Source organism: Mobula birostris, chromosome 32 (assembly GCF_030028105.1).
Source record: "Mobula birostris isolate sMobBir1 chromosome 32, sMobBir1.hap1, whole genome shotgun sequence".
Lineage (NCBI taxonomy): Eukaryota > Metazoa > Chordata > Chondrichthyes > Myliobatiformes > Myliobatidae > Mobula > Mobula birostris.
In genome coordinates, this window is record NC_092401.1 from 17,927,610 (window position 1) to 17,951,391 (window position 23,782).

Genomic DNA, 23,782 nt, shown 5'->3' on the forward strand with positions numbered 1-23,782 from the left:
CATTAGCTCCGACTGCTTAGCATTGCTGAGGCTGGGCAAGGAGAGCAACTGTTTGGCGTGCTCAGGCTCCGATAGTCCAAGATTCTGTAAAAGGTGAGTTTTTAGCAATTGCTGTTTATCATGTTCAGGCGGGTGTTCCAGTAGACTCTCTATTCCCTCAGCCATGGACTTGCTGAGTGATGCTACCACATAGAAATAATTGATGTTGATGGCAGAGATTTCTTGCAGCGCAAATTGGGCACGTTTAAGAAAAATCGTAACAACTCATTTATTGTACTCCAAAAACCAGAGCACAAAGCATGATAACCCAATTTCATGTAATAGCGTCATGTCAGACCAGTCTCTTAAAGTCAACCCCAACTCAATTGTTGTAATTTTTGTATTTTTCTACCCATTACCCTACGCTTGCACTATACTCACATCCCATGGTTCCATTAACAAAGTCTGTCCATCTCTTTCTTAAATACAGTGCTATCTTCCATAGTCCCTCTCATGTTCCAGAGATTCACAGGTGTCTGGGTGAAGAAATGTCTTCTTATTTCTGTACTGAATGAATGATAGATAGCTTAAGTTTTGAACTTGTGCTCCTTGCTTCCAGGTCAAGGGGAACAGTCCAGTGAACTTCACCACATTCCATCTATGGAAGTACTGGTTCCTCAGGCGAGGAGACCAGAACTACACACAATGTTTTAGATGTGGTTTCATTAAGGCAGTGAAATGCCGTTGACTTGACACAGACTCTGTTCCTATCACAGATTTCACTCGACCTGATGGACATTTCCACCATTTTCTGATACAATTGTGTTAGATACTCAGGGAAGATTTGACACCCCCCCCCCAGTGGCGTTGGTCTTCCTCAGTCGGGGAGTGGAACTTTTCTCTTCAAACACTCAATGCCCGAGTGGGCCGAAGGCTGTCGCCTGCACTCCGCTCGGACGGGCTCGTCAGGCCGGGACGACCCCCTCATCACACCCGGGATGCCAGCAACCGGGGGCGGGCCTGGAGGCGGCCGCTCGAGCTCGGGGAGGCGGACCTATGACGTAGCGTGGTCGTCATGGAAATCTGCAAGGGGCGGGCTGGAGCTCGGGTGAACATGCGCACAAGATAGAGGAGCCATAGCGGAACCTTTGGGTTAGCAGGGTTTGTTCGCTGCCCGTGGCCCGTGTGCACCTGAGATCGGTTGGCGCCCACACCGCCGACTGTGGCGGCGTTTTCCCAGGATGGCTGGCGAGGGGAGCCCGGTAAGAGAGCCTCGGAAGTGTCCAGAGTCGGCCTCGGCCCCCCGGCCCGCTGTGGCTACCGGCTGGTGGGGAAGGCTGCTGGCGGAAGCGCTCAGGTCGTGATTGGCAGGAAGCTGGCCCAATCGTAGGCTGGTGGAAGACGCAGCCATCAATCGGAGTCAAGCAGGGCGGAGAGGGGAGGGACAGTTGTTGGTTTTGGGGATGGGAGGTGGTGGAGGAATTGGCGACGGGAGATCCACCTGTCAGACAGAAACGGTTCCAGTAGAGGGAAACTCTCACAGTGCGCCCCAGCACTGGGAGAAGGGAAGCTGTTTACAGCGTTGCCCGGCACTAGCAGTGTGTAGGCTGTTTACAGTGGGTCCCAGCGCTGGGAGAGTTCAGGCTATTTACGGTGGGTCTCGGCACAGACAGAGGCTAATGTGTTTACATTCGGTCCCAGCACAGCAGAGCGGGTGTATAGTGAGTGACAACAATGAAGTGGGAAGTGTCTTTACAGTGAGTCACGTTTTTGAGGAATTCTGAAGTAGCAGTCACTCGTTCTCGAGGTCTTTGCATCTTTAGAACTCCCTTCCTCAAGGCGATGAAAGCAGTCTTTGAAGGCTCATGCAGCTGGATAACAGATAAAGGCTGAAAAGTTAATGTGTGTACTCAAGAGGATAAAGTATCAGATTTGGTCAATGTGGTTGTAGAGCTAAAGTTACAGTTAGATCTGATTAAATATGCAGGCAGGATGGACCGAGTGGTCTCATCTTCCAAACCTGTACGTTTATATGAGAACCAGCTGAGGAAGCTGGAAGATTTTTTTACAGTACGTTTTCTGATAAGGAAGTTGGTGAGCTGTTTACTATGTATGCACTGCTACACTCTGTCCTCCCTCCCAGTACTTTGTCTCTGTCCTCCACGATTTTCTCTTTTATCCTGCTTTCATAGTTTCGAGTGAACAGTATCAAAATGCATCCTGTGCAAGTGAGATTAAATGTTTCATTTGTGGGGATAAAGCTCAACCCAAAATATCAACAGTTCCTTTCCTCCCAAGATGCTGGGCTCCTTCAGTAGTTAGTTTGTTTGTTTCAAATCTCTGCATCAGTAGACACTTGTGCCTCGCCTGGCTTAGCTATCTTGTTGTCTTTGAAGTTTCGGGGACGATTAAGTGAGGCATACAGACTTGAAGTGCTGGAGGGTAAACAAGATGAACCCGCTGAAAAATCGGAGTAGTTGGGGTTTGACTTGCTTAATGGTTCAAGAGACAGGAGAGCAAAGGGTTAAAACATGTGGGCATGTGATACCAAAGTGAAGAGCAACATTCCTTGTCACATTGAGAGTAAGGACTTGGAACTCAGTTGATTCCATGGTAGAAGTAATTGCTGAGGAGTTTCAGAAGTTGAAAAGGCACTCAGTGGACTTGCAATTTTCTTGGAAGGAGTAGAAGAATAGATATATACTTTATTTATGCCAAAGGAAATTACAGTGTCACAGTAGCATTACAAGTGCACAGATATACAGATATTAGAAGAGACGAAAGAAAGAATAAAAAAAATGTACCTCAGTCTAACAGGAGGGTGGCCGGCTGGTGGCATGGTGGCATCAGCGCTGGACTTCGGAGTGAAGGCTCCCGAGTTCGAACCCAGCCGGCTCCCCGGCATGCTTTCCATCCGTGTGGAGTTGAGCGTCGAGCTAGCAACTCGACCACGTAAAAAAGAAATTGCCTGCTACAGAAACATCAACAGCAAAAAGTTGATGGCCTATGCTCTCTCGTGAGTTTAAAAGGCAATTTCCTTCCTAACAGGAGGGAGTCATCTCTTCCCTGGCTTTAGCTTGACTCCTTAGAGAGCCTAATGGCTGAGGGTAACAATAACCTCATATAGCACTCTTTGGAGCAGTGCAGTTGCCTTTGTCTATCACTCAAAGTGCTCCTCTGTTCAGCCAAGGTGGCATTCAGAGGGTGAGAAACATTGTCCAGAATTGCCAGTATTTTCTGTAGGGTCTTTTGTTCTACCACAGTCTCCAGCCTGTCCAATTTGACACCTAGAACAGAGCCAGCCTTTCGAATCAGTTTATTGAGCCTGTTGGCATCACCCGTGTTGATGCCATTGCCCCAGCACACCACTGCATAGAAGATTGTACTGGCAACAGCAGACTGGTAGAACATGTGAAGGAGAGGCCTGCCCTCCAACGGACCTCAGTCTCCTCAGAAAGTAGAGGCGTCTCTGGCCCGTCTTGTACGCAGCCTGTGTTGGTGCTCCACTCATGTCTGTCAAACAGGTGCACCCAGGTACTTGTAGATCCTCACCGCCAATAGTAACAGGGCATAATGCAGCCTTAGACTTTCTAAAGTCTATCACCATCTCCATTTTCTTATTGATGTTGAGCTGCAGATGATGCAGCTTGCAGTATTTGGATTGCACAATTGAATTGTGGGAATTTTTTTTTATCAGAAGCCAGCAGGATTGTGATGTACTGAATGTCCTTCTCCATTAATACATGCAGCCAGGAGAGCTCTAAACAACAAGGCTGTGGTTCAAGTCCTGGATAGTGGGACACTGTGGATACCGGGATCAGTTGAGTTTGAATTTTGTAAACCATCCTTGCCTCAGCCTCCCACAACCCTTTCACCCTGTTTTCCCCCCCCCCCAACTCTTCCTTCCTTCACCAGTGACTATCTCAATTCCCTGCACTCCAATCTTCGTCTCCCGTGTGCTCACTCTTTCCCCATTTTCCAGTCTTTCTTTCCATCTTCCCTCATCTCAACTCCTCACTCTCAGAGCTGAATTTCTTCCCCACACTCCTCTCTCCCAGCCTCAGTATTCTCTTCTTCTTCTCCCACCCATTCTCAGTTCCCCATCCTGCTTCTTCCTCCCTCATCCATTTGTTGCTGTTTTACAGGGCGTTGGTTGGGCCACACCTGTGAGTATGGTTCATGGTTTTGGTTCCTTTACTTTAGAAAAGATAGAGGAGGGTGTTTCCCAATCAAGAGAAGCAGATCAGGTTGGGCTTGTATTCTTTGGATTTTGGAACCCTGATGGGTGGTGAACCTCAGCAATTGTCTACTCCAGAAAGTTGTGAAGGTTCATTTAATAGTAGTATTTAAAAGTGGAGGTTAACAAATTTTTGAAAGATTAGTGATATCATGATCTTGCTCAGATAAAGGTTAGATTATCTGTGATCATATTAGAACACAGAGCAGAGTACACACAGCACAATGCAGGCCCTCCAGCTTACGATGTTGTGCCAAACTCTTTAACCTACTCCAAGATCAATCTAACCCTTCCCTTCCACATAGCCCTCCATTCTTCTTTCACCAATGTGCACATCCAAGAGTCTCTTAAATGTCCCTAATTTATCTACCTCTACTGTCACCCTGGCAGTGCATTCCATGTACCTGGCACTCTGTGTAAAAAGAAAAACTTCTGATATCCCCTCCCCCTTACTTTCCTCGAAACACCTTAACGCCTCTTGTATTGGTCAGAAAAGGTTTCTGGCTGTCCTTTTTATCTCCATCAAGTCATCTCTCATCCTCCTCCTCTTTAAACAGTAAAGCCCTAGCTTGCTCAACCTACTCTCATAAGGCAACCTATCCTCCGTAATCCAGGCAGCATCCTACTAAATCTCCTCTGCGCCCTCTCTAAAGCTTCCACTTTTCCAGATTGAATTCCATCTACCACTTCTCAGCCCACAAAGAGCAGGGACCCCAGAACAGATCTGTGCAGAACACCGCTGGTCAGCCACCTCCGGGCAGAAAACGCACCATCTCCTACCATCCTCTGCCTTCTGTGGATAAGCCAATTCTGAATCCATGTAGCCAATTTTTCCTGGATCCCATGCTTCCTGATTATCATGGGGAACCTTGTTAAATGTCTTACTAAAATCCATTTACACCACATCTACTGCTCTACCTTCATCAATGTGTTTTGTCACATCCTGAAAGAATTCAGTCAGGCTCACGAGGCATGACCTGTCCCTCACAAACCAATGCTGACTATTCCTAATCAAACTATGTTTCTCCAAATGCTTGTAAATTCTGTCTAAGAATCCTCTCCAATCATTTGCCCACCACTGATGTAGGACCCACCCAGTGTTATCCCTATAACCTTTCCTAAACAAAGGAATAACATTTGCCACCCTGTAATCCTCTGGCACTACCCTAGTGACCAGTAAGGACACAAAGATCATTGACAAAGTTCCAGCACATCCTCTTTCTTAACATCAACACGTTCTAGCATATCAGGCTGTTCAAGAACCCTCGCAATGGTGAATCAAAGTATTTATTAAGGTCTTCCCTTACCTCCTCGTACTCTAGACACATTTCCTGTTTTATTCCTGAATCCTCAATCTAGTTACTCTCCTGTTCTCCATGTACATGTAGAGCGCCTTGGGATTTTCATTAATCCTACTTGGCAAAGGATTCTAATGCTCCCTTCAAGCTCTCCTAAGTCCATTCTTAAGCTCCTTCCTGGATACCTTCTAACTCTAAAGTCCTGTTTGTTCCTTGCTTCCTAAACCTTAAGTAAGCTTCTTTCATCCTCTTGACTAGATGTTCCACATCTCAAAGTTCATTCAGCCTACCATTCTTTCCCTACCTCAATGGGACAAGCCTATTCAGAAATCCATGCAAGTGCTCCATAAATATCCTCTACATTTCCATTGTGGAAGGTGGGACAGCCTTGAGGGGGAGCGGCATACTCTTGCTGTTATTTTCATGTTCATCTTCTACTTATGCCTCAGTGTATCAGACTTACCATGCTGCCCCATATTGACCTCCACCCAGGCTTCCAGCCCTCCTCTGTCCTCCTTTACCCCCTCTAGTACTTAGGCTATCCCCCTTAACCCTTGTGACCCCTTGTGTTGTCAGTGTGGAGTGCAAATGTTCTCCCTACAATGACATGTGTTTCCTCTTTGTTCTGCAGCTTGTGCCTACATCCCTAAAGCAAGTAGGTAGTTAATTAGCCACTATACTGTGCAAATGAGTGGTAGGTTCTAGAGGAATTGATGGGAAACTGAGGAGAACACAATATGTTAGTATAAGGGGCTTTTCAGCAATTGGCATTTACTCAGTGTACTGAAGGTTCTGTCTTTCTTTGATTTTGTGATTCCTTCCCCAACTGTACTACAGCTCTCCCTTGTTTTCCCTCTCAGATTTCCCCTTGACCTGCTGCTGCTTTGTCCTCCCTCTCACTACCTAGATTTGTTTTACTAACGTGTTCGAGAAAGAGGAAGCTTGTGTACTGCAAAGCTACAGGAACTTCCAACTCTTAGCCGAGAGCATGCTGTTGTGTGATGTGTTGTGGTCACTGATGCAGATCCTATCAGCAGACTTTTCTTTTGCTTGTAGCTTGTAAGATCAAGATAAATGCCTGAAGTAATTTTGTTTTTGAAAATTTGAAAATCAATTTTTTTAAGCACCAATATAACTTGTGTAAATAAAGTTTTTAATACGTTAGTGTATGTGTACATTATAATAAGCAATACTTGTGGTTTTGTAGCTTCCTAGCCTTGTTCAGTGAACAGGAAATTCAGTGGGTCTCACTTTGTATGCAGTTAAATCACATGTTTACTTGATAAAGAAACGACAGTTGAAATGACTTGGTGCAAATGTATTTTTGAGTCATTGAGAAATCTTTAGCTGATCAGCAATGACAAGCCAAATACCAGGGGAGTTAAATATAATGGGCAATTCCTTGAGATAATGTATACCACTGCTTCTCATAAGCTAAATATTTGCTTGCTCTGTGTTGGAAACGTTTAAACTTGTTACTGAAATATGATGTCGGACAGAGTGAGAAACAACAGACTAGCTCCTGGATCTCTCTTTCTAAGTCTCTCTACCTGGGTCTTTATTCCTCAAAATTTACCTCTGACTTTACCTTTTTCTCCCTTTTGACATATTTTGTAATATTGCTGTGAAGCACCTCAGCTCAGTTTCCATAAGCACTAAAATTATAAATTGTTATGGATACCAATTGTGATGTTATGCACGCACATACACATGATTGAGTTCCTATAATATTATTAAATTCAGAAGTCTTGTGTATAGACATGTATTTGATCCTACGAGAGGCAGAACCAGTTCTCCCCCCCACCCCCCCAACTTCTTCCTCCACTTTTAGTAATTGTTCTTCTTCATCAGCCTTGTGTGTTTTTGATGTCATTCATTTAATGCTGTGGAGGCATTGTTGCCACATCAACTGATTTTTTTTTTGTTTATTTTCTCTCTTGCTGACAAAATTGACTTAACTGTTGTCTGGGGATGGCTTACAAAGGTAGTTGCTGGGTTACTCAGGGGTTTCTTTCCTGGGAACAGTTGGCAACCTGATATTTTTTCAAGTTGAAAATGAACAAAGACCGAGGATCTCAGAGGTGGGGGGGGGGGATCTCAGAGGTGGCAGGGTGTTCACTGTGGGAGGATCACAGAAATAGCGGTGATGAGAGAGTGAGCAGGCGTGGGAAGAGCAGCCACCGGCACACCTCACTGGCTCAGTAACGTTCCCAGCTCTGCTTGGCTTAACCAATTCCACAGTTGTTCTGGCTCTTGGGGAGGGTGGGGTGGGAGGAGATAAGTGGGGAGAGAAGACGTACAGAATGCTGTGACCCCACCCAGCAGAAGATCCCTGCAGAAGAGGCAAATTCATCTCCACACCAGACCTCCAAACAGCTGGAGCAACAGCCCAAACTGAAAATATCATCTCTGCCTTGACAGCATACAGTTGCAGGGCCAGGCTCTGACTGCACTGCCTTACCACAAATCACTTGGTTCACCTTGCCCCACCAGTGAAGCTCTGTTAAAAAGGCAAATGCTCTCTAATCTAGACAGTATCTGAGTAAACCCCTACAGCACATCCTTCCTATAACGGAGTGACCAGAACTGAAAGCAGTTAAGTAATGCTGTTAGTTCTTGCAGGAAAGTACTAAACTGGGGGGGGGGAATGGCGAAATATGACAGGATAAGACGAGCTGAACATGATTGGGAGCAGTTGCTGTTGGACAAGTCCACATCTGACAAGTGATCAGAGTTCAGTGTTGGCATGCTCTGGTAAGGAGTAAGGATAAAGAGCTCCTAGTTTTTGTTAGTAAGAAAAAAGAGGCATGTGTAGGGTTTAGGAGGCTAAAACCAGACTGGGTCCTTGTGGATACATAGTAAGAAACTGATCGAGTGGGTGATTAGGAAGGCCAAAAAAGGCCATGAAATTTCCTTGGAGAGCAGGTAATCCCAAGGCATTTTCTACATATTACTAAAAAGAGAGTAGCAAAGGATAAAAGGGGGTATTTGTACTTGGAAGATAAAGATGCATAGGATCCAGATAAATTGTAAGTTTATATTTAGTACTGGCTTTCTCATAGAAGACAGTATGGGTGAAAGGCTTTTCTTTCTGCTTTAAGATCCATGATCAGTGATATGCGTCAATGATTTGGATGAAAGTGTAAAGGGATATATTAGCAAATTTGTGGATGACACTAAGATTTTTGGAGCTGTAGATGATGTAATGGACTATCAGAGGCAGTGGGATATAGGTCAGTTACAGGTATGGGCAGACAGTTGGCAGACAGAGTTTAATCCAGGCAAGTGTCGGCTGTTGCACTTTGGGAGGTCAGATGAAAGGAGGAAGTGTGCAGTTAATGGTAGGCCCCTTAACAACATCGAGGTATAGAAGGATACACAATGTGCTGGAGGAGCTCAGCAGGTCAGGCAGCTTCTATGGTTTGGAATAAACTGTTGATATTTTGGGCCAAGGCTCTTCATCAGGACTGGAAAGGAAGGGGGAAGAAGTCAGGGTAAGAAGGTGGGGGGAAAGGAGGAATAAGTACAAGGTGGCAGGTGATAAGGTGAAACTGGAAGAGGAGGAGGGTGGGAAGTTGAAGAAATAAAGGGCTGGAGAAGTGGGAATTTGACAGGAGAGGACAGAAGACCATGGAAGAAAGGGAAGGGGGAAGGAGCAGCAGAGGGAGGTGATGGGCAGGTAAGGAGATAAGGTGAGAGAGGGAAACAGGAATGAGGAATGGTGAAGGAGAGGAGGGGGCAGGGTAATTACCAGAAGTTTGAGAAATCGATGTTGATGCCATCAGTTTGAAGATTACCCAGATGGGATACAAGGTGTTGCTCTCCAACCTTAATGTGACCTTAGCCAAGGAATGACGTGTCAGAATCTTTCAGCAACTGCAGTACCTCTTGTGTCTATGAGTATCAAAGGATCTTGGGGTTGAGGTTCATAGTTAACTGCAAGTGGAAAAGGTGGTAAAAAGGCATAAGGCAGGGGTCCCCAACCTTCTTTGCACCGTGGACTGGTTTAATATTGACAATATTCTTGCGGACCGGCTGATTGGGGGGAGAGGGGTGTTAATCACGACCGGAATATAGGTGATAAGTCAACTATAAGTCACTTATAAGTGGCTAATACACTCAATTTCGTTTCTAAAAGGGTTTATCTAATGAATTTAATATTAAACACACAAGGCATATTTTTCTCGCATGAATATAGTGATAAGTCAATTATAAGTCACTTATAAGTCAATAGCATCATAACGTTTTAAGTAACGTTTGGATATTAAACACACAGTGCATATTTTCCTCATATGAACATATAAAATCATTGCAACACACCATTATTCATTGCAGAAAACCCCGCTTCGCAGAGATAGATGTTGGAAACGGTGATGGGAGATAGCGATTCTCGAATGGGCTTCCTTCTGTCTAGTCTATTTCGCAATTTAGTTTTCATTGCAGAAAACCCCTCTTCGCAGAGATATGATGTTGGAAATGGAAGCAACGTTTTCAGTGCTTTCGTGGCTGTCTCAGGATATTCAGCCTTGACTTTGATCTGCCGTCAGAGATGTTACGTCAAACATACTTTTCAGCCCACCATCATTTGCAAGCTCGAGGAGTTGATCTTCTTCCTGCGCTGACATGGATGATTCACCGGGGACATTCACAAATGGGTCACGGAACCATTCCTTTGCATGTCTTGGGTTATTTGTGGTTGGGAAGTAACGCTTGAATTCTGTCGACAGCGAAGCTAGGCGATTGCGCACCAGCTGTGAGAAGGACGGTGCAGCCTCAGTCTCTCCCAAAATCCCAGCTAATGTTGGGAACATGTCAAATATGCCCCTGTCTGCTCACCGTCCCCACAGTTCCAGTTTGGCTTTGAAAGCAGACACTTTATCTGCCAACTTGAAGGCAGCTGTCATTCTCCCCTGAAGTGACAAATTGAGTTCATTGGGCAGGTTGAAGATATCACACAGATAAGCGAGTTTTGCTATCCACTCCTCGTCATTGAAGTGTGCTGCCAGTGGTGACTTTTTTCCTGAAAGAAACCTCTGTAGCTGCTCTCTTAACTCAAAAACCCTGGCCCGAGTTCTCCCCCTTGATAGCCCCCTGACTTCAGTCTGTAAGAGAAAGCGTTTGTGCTCAGCATCCATTTCCTCACAAAGCTGCTGAAACAGACGTGAGTTAAGGGCTTTTGCTTTGATGTGATTGATAGCTTCAGCAATGTCACTCAATACGTCAGTTATCAAAAACGTAATAACAGCACATTTGGAAAGCGGTGAAATCATCGGACAAAGTCAGCATGGATTTGTGAAAGGAAAATCACGTCTAACAAATCTCAATTTTTTGAGGATGTAACTAGTAGAGTGGATAGGGGAGAACCAGTGGATGTGGTATATTTGGATTTTCAAAAGGCTTTTGACAAGGTCCCACACAGGAGGTTAGTGTGCAAACTTAATCCAAAGTATTGGGGGTAAGGTATTGATGTGGATAGAGAATTGGTTGGCAGACAGGAAGCAAAGAGTGGGAATAAACAGGAGCTTTTCAGAATGGCAGGCAGTGACTAGTGGGGTACCGCAAGGCTCAGTGCTGGGACCCCAGTTGTTTACAATATATATTAATGACTTAGATGAGGGAATTAAATGCAGCATCTCCAAGTTTGCGGATGACACGAAGCTGGGCTGCAGTGTTAGCTGTGAGGAGGATGCTAAGAGGATGCAGAGTGACTTGGATAGGTTAGGTGAGTGGGCAAATTCATGGCAGATGCAATTTAATGTGGATAAATGTGAGGTTATCCACTTTGGTAGTAAAAATAGGAAAACAGATTATTATCTGAATGGTGGCCGATTAGGAAAAAGGGAGGTGCAACAAGACCTGGGTGTCATTATACACCAGTCATTGAAAGTGGGCATGCAGGTACAACAGGCGGTGAAAAAGGCGAATGGTATGCTGGCATTTATAGCGAGAGGATTTGAGTACAGGAGCAGGGAGGTACTACTGCAGTTGTACAAGGCCTTGGTGAGACCATACCTGGAGTATTGTGTGCAGTTTTGGTCCCCTAATCTGAGGAAAGACATCCTTGCCATAGAGGGAGTACAAAGAAGGTTCACCAGATTGATTCCTGGGATGGCAGGACTTTCATATGAGGAAAGACTGGATGAACTGGGCTTGTACTCGTTGGAATTTAGAAGATTGAGGGGAGATCTGATTGAAACGTATAAAATCCTAAAGGGATTGGACAGGCTAGATGCAGGAAGATTGTTCCCGATGTTGGGGAAGTCCAGAACGAGGGGTCACAGTTTGAGGATAAAGGGGAACCCTTTTAGGACCGAGATTAGGAAAAACTTCTTCACTCAGGGAGTGGTGAATCTGTGGAATTTTCTGCCACAGGAAGCAGTTGAGGCCAGTACATTGGCTATATTTAAGAGGGAGTTAGATATGGCCCTTGTGGCTACGGGGATCAGGGGGTATGGAGGGAAGGCTGGGGCTGTGTTCTGAGTTGGATGATCAGCCATGATCATAATAAATGGCAGTGCAGGCTCGAAGGGCCGAATGGCCTACTCCACCTATTTTCTATGTTTCTATGTTTCTATAGCAAGAGGATTCGAGTACAGGAGCAGGGAGATACTACTGCAGTTGTACAAGGCCTTGGTGAGACCACACCTGGAGTATTGTGTGCAGTTTTGGTCTCCTAATCTGAGGAAAGACATCCTTACCATAGAGGGAGTACAAAGAAGGTTCGCCAGATTGATTCCTGGGATGGCAGGACTTTCACATGATGAAAGGCTGGATCAACTAGGCTTATACTTGTTGGAATTTAGAAGATTGAGGGGGGATCTTATTGAAATGTATAAAATCCTAAAGGGATTGGACAGGCTAGATGCAGGAAGATTGTTCCCGATGTTGGGGAAGTCCAGAACGAGGGGTCACAGTTTGAGGATAAAGGGGAACCCTTTTAGGACCGAGATTAAGAAAAACTTCTTCACACGGAGAGTGGTGAATCTGTGGAATTCTCTGCCACAGGAAACAGTTGAGGCCAGTTCATTAGCTATATTTAAGAGGGAGTTAGATATGGCCCTTGTGGCTAAAGGGATCGGGGGTATGGAGGGAAGGCTGGTACAGGGTTCTGAGTTGGATGATCAGCCATGATCATACTGAATGGTGGTGCAGGCTCGAAGGGTCGAATGGCCTACTCCTGCACCTATTTTCTATGTTTCTATGTTTCTAATATGCTGTTAAGATCAGGTGACGTTTTTCGGCTAGCCAGCATTTCCCTTTGTGTGACACAGTGTGTATAGACTGGCATTCAGGAGCAACCTCTTTGACTCAGGTGGTGAAACCAGATAGCCGTCCAGTCATAGCTGCAGCCTTGTCTGTGCATATTCCAACACAGAATGACCAGTCCAGTTTGCCTGACATGTAGTCATTCAAAGTCTTGAATAGTTCTGCCCCAGTTGTGTTAGTTGGCAGCGGCAATGCACACAACATATCCTCGTGCACATCGTCTTGAAATATATATTGCACATAAAGCAGCAGTATTGATTGCCTTGTTGTCAACATCAGTAGACTCGTCAACCTGGATGGCATACCATGGTGACTCGTTAAGCTGTTCCAACAGCTGTGCTTCGATGTCCTCCGCTATGTCATCGATTCTCCTTGAAACTGTGGTAGCTGAAAGAGAAACCTGTGCCATCTTGTTAGCTGCAGCTTCTCCCAGCAGCTCATGGCACATGTCCTTGGCAGCAGGCAGAATCAATTCTTCACCAACAGTGAAAAGCTTCTTAGCCTTAGCAATACAGCTAGCCACTAAGTACGACGCTCTCAGAGCAGCAGCATTTGTGGAGGTGGTGGCTCTCAGCACTTTCTTCTGTCCTGCTTGCTCACGTTTTTCTGCTCAAAAAACTCAATGGGTTTGTCTTTAAGTGCAGGGTGCTTGGACTCCAGGTGCCGAAGCAGTTTTGAGGGCTTCATTGCCTCATTAGACAGCTTGTCTCCACATATCACACACAGGGGGCTTGGAGCATGCGAGTCACCGGGCGCATTAAACCCATATTTTATGTACAACTTGTCGTATTTTCTGTTGAAGGAAGCCTTTTTTTTGCAGTCTCGGCCTCAATTGTCTGCACTGTGGTCATCGTTAGGCCTTTTACGTCCCCTGCCACCTCTTCCAAAGAAACTCTCAAGCGACGTTTGTTTTTTGCTCATCGAGTAGTTGTAGGTTAATGACCGACTGATGACCTCCCGTGCGTAATGACCTCGCGTGCGTTCAAGTACAACAGTGGGCATGACAGGGAATGAAGAAAGGTATAGCTGACTCATATTATTTCATATCGCCAAATCATATCGTTTCCTCGCAGCCCGATAGCACATGCTTTGCTGCCCGGTGGTTGGGAACCACTGGCATAAGGAATATTTGCCCTCATTGGTAGCAGTGTTAAAAGAAGTCATGCTGTAGCTGTATAAAACACAAGTCAGACCACCCTTGGAGTATTACGTGCAGTTCTGGTCACCCCATTATAGGAAGGATGTGGAGATTGTGGGAAAGGTACAGAAAAGAGGTTTAGCAGGACGCTGCCTGGATTAGAGGGTATGAGTTTGAAAGACAGGCTGGACTGAATTATGTTGTTCTTCCTGGAGCGTTGGAAGCTGAGAAGAGACGATAGAAGTTTGTACAATTATGGGAGGCGTCAATATGGTAGGGAGTCAGAATCTGTTCCTTAGGGTAGAAACGTCAAACACTAAAGGACAGTCTTTTCAGGGTGGGGGTGGAGCTTAAAGGGGATGTGAGTGGCAAGTTTTTTTAAACGCAGACAGTGATTGGTTCCTGGAATGGATTACCAGGGATAGTAGTGGAAGAAGGCAGTTTGGTGGAGTTAAAGAAGCTTTTTTTGATAGACACATGTATATGAAGAGAATGGTGATAAATGATTGCTAACAGAGGAGGTGGACTTAAGAGTATAAATCGGCATCAAGATTGGCTCAACATTGGGGCTGAATGGCCTGGCCAGTGCTATACTGTTCCGTATTTCACAACAGATTTGTTTTCAGTGCCTTGCAATATCTGCTGTAGATAGTTCAGCTCACAGAAGCATACATCAGTACAAGGATCACTGCTGCTTAGTAGACCAGAGTTTTGTGTCAGGTTCAAACATTTGCTCTTCAAATAACCTTCTCTTCCAATGGCTACAATTATGCATTATAGAAGGCAGTGGCACATTTCCTCATTGACATACAAATTGTCATCGTCATTGGCAGCAAATTTTTTTTTCCAGCATTGATGTTAAGCTTACTTGTCCGTAGTTACCTGACTGAGCTCTTCTGCCCTTCTTCAATAAAAGTACCAATCCTCTACTCCCTTGTTTTTGTTCTCTATTTTAAAGTGATCTGGAATGTGTTTCATTTGAGGGTGATTGCACGAAATTCAATGAAAATTGTAAATGTTGAAAATGTGAAAAGGAAAAATTTGCGGGACTATGGATTAAGGCATCACAGGACTAATTACATTGCTGTTTTAGTATGGAGGCAAACACAGATGGCCTGTTGCAAAGATTTCCTGTGGAATCTTGGCACAGCTGTGAGTGGATACCCGTAACGCTAGCAATCCAGTCAGGAAAGAATCTAGATTCCTGTCATCTGCAGGCACCCATGCCTGGTATGTTTAAATAGCTTGTGAAAGGTCAGACAATCACTGGAAGTCAGAGACAGAGATAAAGGGTGGTTTCTGTTTTTTTTTCTGTGTTCCTTGATAAAGCAACACAGGCACAGGCAGACACACATACAGACAAAGGCAGACACTCACACAGGTCTCTAGTCCTGCTGAAGGGTCTCAGCCCAAAACGTCGACTGAACTTTTTTCCATAGATGCCGTCTGGCCTGCTGAGTTCCTTCAGTATTTTGTGTGTGTTGCTTGGAATTTCAGCATCTGCAGATTTTCTCTTGTTTCTGAGTTCTCCAATCCTTTTCAAATTTAAAGAAAAAATTTCTTCTAACCCCCTTGTATGCTTTTATCATTGACTCATCTGCTGTGCATATACTTAACATGTCTCTTCCCTTGCTCTCAATTGTTCTTTGTTTTTTATTCACCCACACAGTCTCTTGAGTGTTCATTCATTCTTTCAAGTCTGAATGATGCATTTGGCTCATATTGTGTGCATCTGTTTACTTCCGTGTGATCTGGGTCTTCAGCTTAGTGTCACAATTACTTGTGGTTTTTTGTGTGTTTAAAATCCTGAAAAGTTATTGAAAGTTGTGAACAGAGAGTAAGATTATAACTGGATTCAACAATTGTAGATGAATGTTGTGAAGGTCTTTTGTGTTTGGCATCAATCACCTTCCAAGTGAGGCACCATGCATGTGGGAGAAACTGCAAAATGTTAAAATGTCGGTATGAATACTCTTGTCTCAAACTACTTCTGCCAACCAGTTGAGAGAGCCAGTGGGAGAAATGACCTCCCTGCATGTCATAAGCTGATACAAACCCAGGGAACATTTGGTACTCAAGTCACGGCTGCATAGCTTCAAGTACAGTTATATCAGTGGGATTGCTTTCTGCTGTTAATCTGTGGACTGAGACATAGTTATCTGCTGGACATGAGCTCCCAGAATCTCCTAATAGCAGTGGCAATGACAGTTCTGATGGTAAAGCCTTGCCCCTCAGTCTGTCAGTCTTGAGTGCAGAAATTCATTCAGAGCAATTTTGATATTTGCATAGAATCACAGACACTTGCCTGTTAAAAATTAAAGCAATATTTAAAAAGTAAAAATAACTAAGAGTTAAAAAGCACATAAAATAGTGAACACTTTAATAAAGGAATAGAAAACTTCACCTGCTTGCTGACAGCAGCTGATTTCTACTATTGATTCCAATGTGCTCACTCTGCCTGTGCACGTGCCGGTGCTAGGAAGTGCCAATCCCTTCAGCAGCATTCCATGTACAGCTGTGCTCCTCATTCCTGTTGGGAATTATCCATTTGTGGACAGATCTTGGAGGAAGCTTTGAGTCATTCTGTCTAGGTATTTTGATTATGGACATGTAAACACTAGTTGAGAACGAAAATGTTTGAAGGACTGATTTTCAAAATGTTTCTTTGTTCATTGGTGTTTGGTGACATCCACTGACATGTTAAACCAAGTTAATGTATAAACATACTTTTTCTTTGCAGTTGAAGTATTGAACACCTGATGGATAAATTCATGACAACACAAAAGAGTTGTGGATAGTGTGGAGGAGGATTAAACAACACGGCGGGAAATATGGACAAAGAAGTGGCAAATGGTAATCTGTCTAATTGTGAGATGTTGCACTTAGGGAGGTCAAATGTAAGATGACAGAAAACAGTTAATGACAGAATCTTTGGAAGCATTGATGTACAGAGGGATTATTGTATTGCGAGTTCATAGCTCCCTGGACGTGGCAATCCAGGGTGGTAAAGAAGCTGTAGTATGTGTGCTTCTATTGGTCAGTATGCTGTAAAGGATCCTGTCATTAACAGTGTACTGTCTGTTTTATTTGCTCTTCCAAAGTGAAACACCTCACATGGCCAGATTAAACTACCATTTTCCATTTCTCTACCCATATCTGCAACTGATCTATATCCTGCTGTATCCTTTGGCAATCTTCTACATGATCCACTACATCATCAATCTCTGTATAATCTGCAAACTTACTAACCCACCCATCCAAATCCATTATATACATACATATAGGTGTCTCAGTTGGATCCCTTCCAGAACACTACTAGTCTCAGATCTTCAGCCAGTTTAAGTCCTACAGACCAGTACCTATTTCAGGATGTTGTTCATCGACTACAGCTCAGCATTTAATACCATCATTCCCACAATCCTGACTGAGAAGTTACAGAACCTGGGCCTCTGTACCTCCCTCTGCAATTGGATCCTCGACTTCCTAATTGGAAGACCACAATTTGTGCGGATTGGTGATAACATCTCTTCCTCACTGATGGTCAACACTGGCGCGCCTCAGGTGTGTGTGCTTAGCCCACTGCTCTACTCTCTATATTGTGTGGCTAGGCATAGCTCAGATGCCATCTATAAATTTGCTGATGATACAGTTATTGTTGGTAGAATCTCAGATGGTGATGAGAGGGCATACAGGAGTGAAATAAGCCAACTAGTGGAGTGGTGCTGCAGCAACAACCTGGCAGTCAACGTCAGTAAGACAAAAGAGCTGATTGTGGATTTCAGGAAGGGTAAGATGGAGGAACACATACCAATCCTCATAGAGCAGCGGTCCCCAACCACCGGGCTGCAAAGCATGTGCTACCGGGCAGCGAGGAAACGATATGATTTGGCGATATGAGTCAGCTGCACCTTTCCTCATTTCCTGTCACGGCCACTGTTGGACTTGAACGCATGCGAGGTCATTACCCGCGCGTCATCCATGTCAGCGCGGGAAGGAGATCAACTCCTTGAACTTGCAAACGACGGTGGGCTGAAAAGTATGTTTGACATAACATCACTGCCAGCATTCTGGATCAAAGTCAAGGCTGAATATCCTGAGATTGCCATGAAAGCACTGAAAACATTGCTTCCATTTCCAACATATCTCTGCAATGAGTGCAACGAAAACTAAATAGCGGAATAGACTGGACACAAGGAACCCCCTTCGAATATCGCTGTCTCCCATCACCCCTCGATAGGACCGTCTTGTTGCAGGGAATCAAGCCCAGGGCTCCCACTGATTCAGCGATATTGGTGTGTTGCAATGATTTTATATGTTCATACGGGGAAAATATGTGCTGTGTGTTTAATATCCAAACGTTACTTAAAATGTTATGATGCTATTGACTTATAAGTGACTTATATAACCATATAACAATTACAGCACGGAAACAGGCGATCTCGGCCCTTCTAGTCTGTGCTGAACGCTTGCTCTCACCTAGTCCTGCACTCAGCCCATAACCCTCAATTCCTTTCCTGTCCATATACCTATTCAATTTTTCTTTAATTGATAATATTGAACCTGCCTCTACCACTTCTCCTGGAAGTTCGTTCAACACTTACTTCAAGCTCCCCTGTCCTCCCCTGATAGTTGACTTATCACTATATTCATTCGAGGAAAATATGCGTTGTGTGTTTAATATTAAATTCGTTAGATAAACCCTCTTAGAAACGAAATTGAGTGTATTAGCCACTTATCAACCATATTCTGATCTTGATTAACGCCCCTCCCCCCCCCAGAACAGAATCACCAAAATGATTTGTAGGAAAAAAAATCGGCATGTACACGCATGCGCACACAGGTGCCCGCGCAAGGCTTCATGGTCATTGCAGTCTTTCTCGGGGTAAGCACAACATATTTGACTACTATTCTTGTCCGTTGGTAACCCTACCACCCCCCCACCCCCGGTCAGCCGGTCCGCAAGAATATTGTCAATATTAAACCGATCCGCAGTGCAAAAAAGGTTGGGGACCCCTGTCATAGAGGGATCAGAAGTAGAGAGAGCGAGCAGCTTCAAGTTCCTGGGTGTCAAGATCTCTAAGGACCTAACCTGGTCCCAACATATCAATGTAGTTATAGAGAAGGCAAGACAGTGACTATACTTCATTAGGAGTTTGAAGAGATTTGGTATGTCAACAAATACACTCAAAAACTTCTATAGATACACTGTGGAGAGCATTCTGACAGGCTGCATCACTGTCTGGTATGGGGGGGGGGGGTTGGGCTACTGCACAGGACCAAAAGAAGCTGCAGAGCTCCATCTTGGGAACTAGCCTACAAAGTACCCAGGATATCTTCAAGGAGCGGTGTCTCAGAAAGGCAGTGTCCATTGTTAAGGACCTCCAGCACCCAGGGCATGTCCTTTTCTCACTGTTACCATCAGGTAGGAGGCACAGAAGCCTGAAGGCACACACTCAGCGATTCAGGAACAGCTTCTTCCCCTCTTCCATATGATTCCTAAATGGACATTGAACCCTTGGACACTACCTCACTTTTTTAATATATATTTCTGTTTTTGCAAGATTTTTAATCTATTCAATATATGTGTACTGTAATTGATTTATCTATTATTACTTTATTTTCTTCTATATTGCATTGAACCGCTGCTGCTAAGTTAACAAATTTCATGACATATGCCGGTGACAATAAATCTGATTCTTTTGTCTTCTATGGGCAAACCAATTTTGAATCCAAATAGTCATGTCACTATTGGTTTGATTCTGATCCCATGTACTTTAATATTCTAGATGAGCTTACCATGAGGGGCCTTGTCAAAAGGCCTTACTAAAATCCAAGTAGGCAACATCCACAGCTCTATCCTAATCAATCACCCTCATCTCCTCCTTGAAAAACTCAAATCAGATTTGTAAGAAATGACTTGCCCCGCACAAAGCCATGCTGAATGCCTTTCATCAGAGCATCATTTATAGGATGCTCACTCATAAATTCTATCCCTAACAATCCTCTCCGTTAGCTTCCCTACCACTGACATGAGGCTTATTGGCCTACAATTTTTAGGATTATTACTGTTTCCCTTTTGAAAAAATTAAAAACATTAGCTGCTCACCAAACCTATGGGATTTTGTGGCTCAAGAGGACATGAGGGTCTTTGTCAAGGCCCCAGCAATCTCCTTTTTGCCCCTCTCAGTAACCTGCAATATAACCCATCACAGCCTGGGGGCTTAGTCATTTTAACATTCTTCAAGAAACCCCAACATCATCTCGTTATCTCAACATACCCTAGCGTAAAATATTCCACACTGAAATTCCTATCCTCCACGTCCTCCTTGGTGATTACTGGTGCAAAGTGCTCATTTAGGACCTCATACATTCTCTACTTCCAAGCACATCTTCCCTTCTTCATCCTTGAGAAGTCCTACCCTCCACTTAGGTGTTCTCTTGCTCTTGATGTACACATAGATCGCCTTGGCATTCTTTTTAAACCAAATTTTCAAGGACTTTTCATGGCCCTTCCTGACTCCTTTTTCTCTTCTTGAGGTCTTTTCTAGTATTGTTATATTCCTTTGTTCATTCCCAGTTCTTGATGCGAGATAGGTTAGGCTGTTGATAAATTGTGAGCACTGTATTGCACAGAGGGGAGGATGATAGGCTGATAATTAGTGCTGTAGTGCACAGACAGGAGGACAGTAGGCTGATGAGTGTGAAGTACGTTTTCCAAGATTGAATGATCTCGCCCAACTTGGGCTTTGACGTCAGCCTCTCCCTCCCGAATTACCTCCCACAACATCCCCTGACATGCCGCTGACTGACTCTTATCGGTGGAGTAGAAAATTGGAGGGAAATTTTCATTCTAAAGATGGTCCATTTTAGCGATTTTTGAAGAGGAGGTGTGAGATGGAAGAGGAAGATTCTAGGCCTACGGACAATTCTGATAAGGGTAATGGTGAAGAATTGCAATCTTCTGAGTCACTTCGCTGCACTCGTGCAACGATGGACCGGAAAAAGTCTTCTCTGTTTTACAAAACCATAAAGTTTGTACTTTATGTATTTGTTATATAAATAAACTTCAGTATTTACAAGACAGTGAATAAATTCAAATTAAAATATGACTACTGTCTATAAAACTGTCAATTCCTGGCCCACCCTCCTGGAAATCCTCCACTGTACTCATTGTGACCATAAGCTCCCTCTCTAAGGTCAGCCAGGTACGAACGTATCCTCGGAAGAGGGGCAGGCAGTCAGCCCTGGCAAAGCCCTCGACTTTCTGCTGCCTAGACCCGTGAATGGCCACTCTGGCCAGGCTCAGGAGCAAGATCACCAGTAGACCCTCCTCGCGACTCGCCCCCTTTCCTACCGGGTGCCCATATACAAGGAGCACAGGGCTGAAGTACAACCAGAACTAGAACCAGCCCCTTCAAGTACTTAAACACGGGCTACAGCCTCTCACACTCCATATAAGTGTGGTATACTGACTCTTCCTGGCCACAGAATGGACAGGTGGACGGGGTTTCGGTGAATCTGCTCAAAAACCTGTTGCATGGTGCTGCCCTATGCAATACCTTCCACCCAAGGTCCCCAGTGCACAGGGAATAGGCCCCTACATAAAGAGATTTACACTGGAGACCTCCTCCACTGCCAGATGGTAACACAGACCACCAAGGTGAGTCTGCTCGGCAGACGAAGACAATGAAGTGCAAGAGCAGCCCGTACAAGAAACGCTTTGGAGCGATACAGAAGGGCACAGTGGGCATCCCTGTGACATGGCTCATGTGTGGGACCCTCTCCCGCCTGGTATCCCAAGGCCAGGGTCTGATGAGCACTACCAGCCCATCAGGTAGTGGTGCGGCCAGAACATCCGCAGTTCCCCGAGCCCCCTTGACACCCACCGTGATAGGATGGGGACCAGTTCCCTTCGCAGCTAGAGCACCGTCCCCCACTGGCGCAGGAGCACCCTGTCTGGATGAGACTAGAGCCCATACCCTCAACAGCTTTTGGTAAAACCAAGGCAGTTCCTTCGGAAGCCGTGTGCTGTTCTGCAGGCAGTGTTCCCGGCAGAGAAAGTGTGTCACAGTGCATGTCATCTCAGAGGGCGGTTGCAGTACAGGTACCTCTGCAGGGTCCCGAGGTGGACAGCCGCCAGCTAGGTGCGCACACACACCAATGACTGATTGCCCTCTGCGTTTGGGAGACTCAAGACTGCACAGAGACCTTATGACTCCTGTTGCCCCAGAAGTGCCCCAGTCTCTTTGGGGCCCTGGAGACAAAAGCAGTGGGTGGGAATAAAATAATCAGTCAGTATCATATCTTAACAATGAAAGCTACTTATCAATGGGTTTTACATGGACTGCTGATCCAAGTTGTCCTATTCCATTGTGCCTAGTCTGCGGCAAACAATTTACAAAAATGTAGCAATGGCTCCAGCAAAATTGAAAAGACACTTAACTACAAATCACAACCATATGGCATGTAAAAGTGCTGATTATTTTAAATGACAATTGGAATCTCAAAACAAACAGATTGAAGCTTTTGAAAATAGTCACAGTCAGTAAAAGGGTTAAAAGAAGCAAGTTATTTAGTAGTTTTAAGACCAGTTCACTTGAGAATGTTTAAAACAAATGTGTGAAAACCTGGACAAAGAGCACACCAACCCTCTGCTACCTACAAAGATCCAATGGTTTAGCAGAGGATGAGTTCTCAACAGGGTGTTTGAGTTGAAAGGTGAATTGCAGGAGTACTTTCAAGAAAATAGTAGGGCAGATTTTGCTGATTGCTTTGAAGATGAAGATTGACTGCAGAAATTAGCCTCCTTAACAGACATTTTTCATCTTGTGAACCAATTGAACAAGTCTCTCCTAAACCCTGGAGGAAATGTTTTGACTTCAAGTGAAAACAAGATTCTTAGATTTAAAAGGAAACTGAAACTTTGGAAAAATCATGCTGCAGAAGGAAATCTTGAAACGTTTCCTCTGCTGTTTGGGCTTGAGAGTGAAGAAGGATTGGAAAGTCTCAAGTCTTCTGGAAAACCACCTGGAAGAACTACAGAATAAAATTGAACAGTATGACTGAGTGAGGGACACTTTCTCTGAATCTTCTGCTCAGCCTGAGAACTTGACTTCTGAGAGAAGAGGAAGAACTTTGTGAGCTGCACTCTGATCATGCACTCAAAATACATGTCTTATTGTAATTTGTGCTATATTCTATGACTGCTGCAAAATGTTTTATGACATGTCAGTGATAAGTTTGATTCTGAATAAATTTACCACCTCCTGTCATCCAAGGTTCCCATACCTTGCCATCTTTGTCCTTATTTGAGCATACCTGTCCTGTACTTTAAACACCGTCCGCATGTTAGATGTGGATTTGCCCAAAATCAGCAGTACTCAATTAGCACTCCCTATTTTCTACTAAATACACCTTTAATTTGTCAAGCCCCATTTTCTCCTGCAAGTTCCATACTTGCCCTTATTCATAGCCTGTCTTCAAACCTAAGGAATTGCAATCATTGTTTCCTGAATATTCCCCCACTGAAAGCTCAGTCACCTTTCCAAGCAGCAAGTTCAGTATGGCTTCTCCTCCAGTTCGACTATCTACATACTGATTTAAGAAACCCTACTGCATGCATCTAACTAATTCTACCATCTAAACCTCTTGCACAAAGGAGGTTAGCCTGCTTCTTTCCCTAATCTGCCTGCGTATTTGTCCCTCAGTGTTCTGATGGCTATTGATTGGGGTAGTGGGGGGGGGGCCCTCATATAATTCCATCAGAATGATTATGTTTTTTTAAATTTTTGTCTTCTACCCACACGGGCTCAGTGAATGAGCCCTCCATTATGTCTCCTCAGATTGCAGCTAAGTTTCTCCCTC

At 44.5% G+C, this 23,782-nt stretch overlaps 1 protein-coding gene across 1 annotated transcript in view; it reads left to right on the forward strand.

Annotated features, from left to right (window-relative positions):
* The first annotated feature begins 1,082 nt into the window (after window positions 1-1,082).
* LOC140191269 (serine/threonine-protein kinase N2-like) overlaps window positions 1,083-23,782 on the forward strand; it is a 155,123-nt gene continuing 132,423 nt past the window's right edge. Inside the window, exon 1 of the mRNA XM_072248527.1 lies at window positions 1,083-1,241. Coding sequence (XP_072104628.1) covers window positions 1,221-1,241 — 21 coding nt within the window. The 5' untranslated portion in view covers window positions 1,083-1,220. The remainder of the gene's footprint in view (window positions 1,242-23,782) is intronic.